This window comes from Chrysochloris asiatica, unplaced genomic scaffold (assembly GCF_000296735.1).
Source record: "Chrysochloris asiatica unplaced genomic scaffold, ChrAsi1.0 scaffold00013, whole genome shotgun sequence".
NCBI lineage: Eukaryota > Metazoa > Chordata > Mammalia > Afrosoricida > Chrysochloridae > Chrysochloris > Chrysochloris asiatica.
In genome coordinates, this window is record NW_006408531.1 from 14,650,683 (window position 1) to 14,656,420 (window position 5,738).

Genomic DNA, 5,738 nt, shown 5'->3' on the forward strand with positions numbered 1-5,738 from the left:
GGTCGCTATGAGCCGGAACCGACTCCGCAGCACACAACAACAACAACAACAATGTGTATCCTGAGAGTGCTGGTTGGCATTATGGGATAAGGTGCTGTACCACATGGTTGGTTTGAACTGCAACTCAGCAGTTCAAACTCAACGGCCACTCCTCGGAAACCCTATACAGGATCACTATGAGTTGGGACTGACTTGACGGCACTTAACAACATATATGTCCTTCTGTAGTGCCTCTGAACATAGGGTCTCCATGAGGAGTCCTGGTGTGGTGATGTAGGATAAGCACAAGACCAAAGGTCAGTTTGAACCGCTAGGTCAGAAACCGAATTGGCAGCACTTAAAAAAAACATATATGTTCATTGGCTATAGACTTTGGGCAGATTCCTTGGTAATTTTAAATTAAATTTAAGTAAAAATAAAATAAACTTTCGTTTTGGTGTATAGATTTCATTAATGATTAATTGATGTCTCTTATGTTAGGCATATTTTCATACATGTTCTTATTGAGTTCCCATTGAAGTCAACCGTGTAAGTGACAGTCTCTAGTCTCCAGCTTCTATTGCTGCCCTTCTCACACCCATGCAGTCTTCATGATTCCATATATAAGTTCGTGGATAGCTCACCATTCAGTCTTTCCTCATCTACAGTAAGACAAGAAGGAATCAGAGGTAGTTCATTTTTGTTTTGTTTGTTTGCTTAAAAAACAAAAGACTGAAGTACCTCATTTGACTTGAAGAAAGGTCAAATCAGATGATTTATGTGAAAAGCCATTCCCTGTAAACTCTTTGGGGTTTTCAATATAATTTATTATTGGTGTTTGGAGTTTACTTCAAAATAGAACTATTCTAGCATCTGGATGTTAAACCTGATGCATTTTAGCATGCTAACTTCACAACTGATGTAATAAGCCTAAGCTGGAAGCTGGCATAGCTCCTTCAAGTTGACAGAGATCTCATTGAGGATGTAAGTTTCCTTCAGTGAGAACTGACTGAGAGACTGATGCTGTAGTTTGCTTTACCAGGCTGCTTGGTTTCCATCTTTCTCTTGTTCTTCATCTCCCTTTATTGTGGCACTGTGGGTCAGGCAATACACTGCTGACCACAAGGTGACTTCAAAACCACCACCCACTGCACAGGGGAAAAACAAAGCTGTCCGCTTCCAAAAGATTTACAATCTCAGAAACCCTATACTGTGTGTCTATGATTCAGAATCAGCTCCATGACAGTGGGTTTGAGGGTTTTTTGCTTTGGTTATTTCCCTATCAGTTCTTTTAAAACATCAATCCAGGAAGGAACAAAAGTGAAAGGAAAAGTGAAATGTTTCAGTCGGTTGTTGTTGTTATTAAGTGCGCTCAGATTGGCCCGGACTCACTGCAATCTTATGCAAAACCCAACAAAATACTATCCAGTCCAATTGTTTTTACACTTGAACCCACTGCTACTGCCACTGTGACTATCCATCTCATTGGGGTCTCTGTTTTTGCAGACCCTCCACTTTGCCAAGCATGATGTACTTCTCGAGGGACTAGTCCCTCCTGATAAAATGTCTAAAGTACAAGAGAAAAAGTCTCACTATCCTGGCTTCTAAGGAGCAATCTGGCTATACTTCTTCCAACAAAGCTCTGTTTGTTCTTTCAGCAGTCCATGGTGCTTTTAATATTCTCTTCCAATACCATAGCTCATATGCATCAGTTCTATTACATTCTTCCTTATTGTTTTTCCAACTGCCACACGTATATAAAGTTATTGAAAATACCATGGCTTGGGTCAGCCATTCCTTAGTCCTGAGACTGACATCTTTGCTCTTGAACACTTTAAAAGAGGTCTTGTGCAGCAGACTTACGTAATGCAGTATGTCATGTGATTTATTGGCAGCTGCTTCCATGAATATTGATAGTGGATTCAAGCAAAAATGAAGTCTTTGACAAATTCAGTCTTTTCTCCATTTATCATGATGTTATTTATTTGCGCAGTGGTGAAGATTTTTGTTTTCATTATATTCAGGTGCAACCCATACTGATGGCTGTGGTCTTTGATTTTCATCAGCAAGAATTTTAAGTCCTCTTTGCTTTGTCAAGCAAGGTTGTATCATCTACATATCAAAGGTTGTTAATGAGTCTGAGCACAGTCATGTGTTCCGGAATACTCAATCTCCACAGTCTTGTCCCTAGCTTGTCATGATCCACAGAGTCGAAAGCCTTTGCATATCAATAAAGCACAGGTAGACATCTTTCTTATAGTCTCTGCTTTCAGCCAAAATCTATCTGACATCAACAATGATATCCCTCGTTCCACGTCCTCATCTGAATCCTGCTTGAACCTCTAGCAGTTCCCTGTCAATGTACCATTTTAGCCGTTTTTAAATTATCTTTAGAAAAATTTTACTTGCTTATGATATAATTATATTGTCCAATGATGTCTGCATTCTGTTTGGGTCACCTCTCTTTGGAATAGTCAAAAATATGGATCTTTTCTAATCATCTGACTAGGTAGCTGTCTCCCAAAATTCTTGGAATAAAAGGGACGGTGCTTCTAGTGCTGCATCAGTTTGTTGTAAGATTTCAATTTGTATTCCATCAGTCAACTTAGTGGTTACCTTCATTAATTGTTTTCGTTTTAAAATTATAAAATTTTTATACAGTCATCTTAGTGTAAGCAAAGACAATGAAAACATTTATTTCCATCCTTACAATGCGCAGGGCACTATTCTAAGGATTTTGTGTGTTTTCAGCACCATCAAGTCCATTCCAACTTATACCAACATTAAGCACATCAGAAAGAAACACTTCCTTGTTGTTCAGCTGCAGCCCATTGCTGCTGCCACTGTGCCAGTCTGTCTGTTTGGGAGTCTTCCTCTTTTTCTCTGACTCTCCACTTTACCAAGCATAAAGTCCTTCTTCAGTCATACAAGTGCATACTCCAGTCATCCACCTGGTCTCCATGGGTGACCCTGCCAACATTCAAAATTCAAAATACTGTGTGTCATAGCTTCCAGCATCGCAGCACCATGCAAGCCGCCACCACAGTGCAACAAACGGACAGACAAGTGATGGTTGCAAATCTTAACTCATGTAAGCTCACAGTACTGTCTGAAGTGTAGATGCCACTTTGCATGAGGAAGCTGATGTACAGAATATTTAAATGGCTTGCCCAATACCACACAGCTGGTAAATTACACATGTGACATGAATCCAACCTTCTGATGCAGAGGGTTTGGGCTTGATGAGACAGTATTGTAACCATTTGTTTCTTCTCTTTGGCTGTGTCTAATAGCACCTGAACTTCCATGTGTGACAAACTCTCCAGGAAACGGAGAAGCAGTGGCCAGCCGTCTTGTGGTTACCTCACACCAATCCAAAGAGACTGTGGAGAGGTGAGTTGGACAACTGGAGCCTTCCTTTCTTTTTCACTGACACACAGTAGAGCCCCTCCATTATCTCGGCAGTCCCCTCAGAATCTCGTAGGCCTGAAAGAATTTCAAAGTTTTAACACTAAGACTGAGTTTTTATTTAAATTCATTCATTTTTGGCAGTTAATAACTCTCTACATTGATAAATGGGAACTACAATTTTTCTTAAGTCTTTAAATATGTTCATAAGGTTTTAGCATGACTATTAAAGAAAATTAAGGAGCTCTGGTAGCGTAGTGGTTACGAATCAGGCTGTGAACCGCAAGGTCAGCAGTTTGAAACTACCAGCTGTTTCGCGGGAGAAAGATGAGGCTTTCTGTTCCTGTGAAGATTTACAGCCTCGGAAACCCTGCACGGGGTCCCTATGAGTCAGAACCGACTCCATGGCACATAACAACAACAACAACATTAAAGAAAATTAAGGAGCTCTGGTAGTGTAGTGTTTATGAATTGGGCTGCTAATATGTCTCCTGACCTGGACCATGCCAATACCCTTAATGTATATAACAATTGTAATTAAACTACACATATGATTATTGTGAGGCACAGGTTTATTCCATAGTAGAAATAGGTTAGATACCACCTTTTTTACACTTTATTATCAGTAGCAGAAGGAGATCTGCTAGCGTACTGGTTACGAATCAGCCTGCTAACCTTAAGGTCAGCAGTTCAAAACTACCAGCTGTTCCGCAGGAAAAAGAAGAGGCTTTATGCTCCCTTAAAGACTTACAGCCTTGGAAACCCTGTACAGGGTTGCTATGAGTCGAAACTGACTCCATGGCACATAGCCACCATCAGTAGCAGGGCTTCTTAAAGAAGAATAAAATATTTACTAACAACAGTCAAGAGGAGAGTGTGGGTTGAAGACAGACTGCTTTCTCTTTCCATGCATTTATATCAATAGCATTTTATGAACATTTTCAAATATGAAAAATAAGGATAGTTGTAGAAACATGGCTAACAATCGAGTGGTAAAGAACTTGTAAAAATGTTGATTATAGTGTTCAGAATTTTTACTTATAACTTAGTTTTTGTAAAGATACACATTAAATGGTATGTTTACCCCAGGTCCCACGCCATCCTCAGGATGTTTAAGGCCATTGTTGCAGCTGCAGTGTCAAATATATCTACTTTAGGGTCTTCCTCTTTTTTCGCTGACCCTCTACTTTACCAAACATGACGTCCTTCTCCAGAGACTGGTCCTTCCTGATATAATGTCCAAAGCAGAAGAGACCAAACCAAGTCTTCCAACATCATTTCTAAGGAGAATTCTGCTGACTTGGAAGAAGACAGATTTGATTGTTTTTCTGGCAGTCCATGGTACTCTCTGTGTCCTCTGACACTGTAACTCAAATGCATTGATTTGTCTAGGATCTCCATTATGCATTGTCCAACATTCACTTGTGTATGTTGTGGCCTTTGTGGTGGTTATCAAATGCTGTTAGTTGGTTCCAACTCATAACGATCCTGTATAGGGTTTCCATGGAGCAGCTGGTGGGTTTGACTTCTAACAGTCCAGTGCTTTTCCTACTCCACGTGTGTATTAGGCAATTGAAAATACCATGGCAATGTGGAGAGACTGCAACACTCCTGCATTGCTGGTGGCATTGCAAAATGGTCCAACCTCACTGGAAAGCAATATGGTGTTTCCTCAGAAGGTTGGAAATAGAAATACCTTATGATCCAGAATTCCTCTACTTGGTATTTACCCACAAGAAATACGAGCCATAACATGAGTAGATAGATGCACACCAATGTTCATAGCAGCACTATTTACAATAGCAAAAAGATGGAAACAGCCTAAGTACCCATTAATGGAAGAATGGATAAACAAACTGTGGTGCATACACACAATGGAATATTATGCTACCTTGAAGAACAACAAGGAGTCTGTAAGCTATCACATAATATGGATGAACCTTGAGGACATTATGGTGAGTGAAATTAGTCAGTCACAAAAGGAGAAATACTGCATAGGACCACTACTGTAAAAGACTAAGAAAAAGAACCCATACTAAAGCGGGGAGGGGGATTCTTTGCTGGTTACTGGGATATGGGTCAGGGAAGGGAGGGAAAAGTGGCAGCACAGGGTATGGAATAGACATTGTACCAATACACAAGAAGGGGGAGGGGAATGGAAGAACAAGGTGGATGGGAATGCAATCAGGCAGGTTTGCATGGACTAAGTGGGACAGAGGTAAATAATGATGTATGCACAACCTAGGAACAAAAGGCCTCTGGGATACAGGGATTGAGACGAGGTTAGAATGGGCAAAAGATGCTTGTCCATTTTCTGAAGATGCTTGGCTGTCTTTTTTTTTTTTTTTTTT

At 40.3% G+C, this 5,738-nt stretch overlaps 1 protein-coding gene across 1 annotated transcript in view; it reads left to right on the forward strand.

The window, feature by feature from the left end:
• Window positions 1-5,738, forward strand: part of MAP7 (microtubule-associated protein 7) — a 208,320-nt gene that overhangs the window by 176,513 nt on the left and 26,069 nt on the right. Inside the window, exon 17 of the mRNA XM_006834714.1 lies at window positions 3,273-3,372. Coding sequence (XP_006834777.1) covers window positions 3,273-3,372 — 100 coding nt within the window. The remainder of the gene's footprint in view (window positions 1-3,272; window positions 3,373-5,738) is intronic.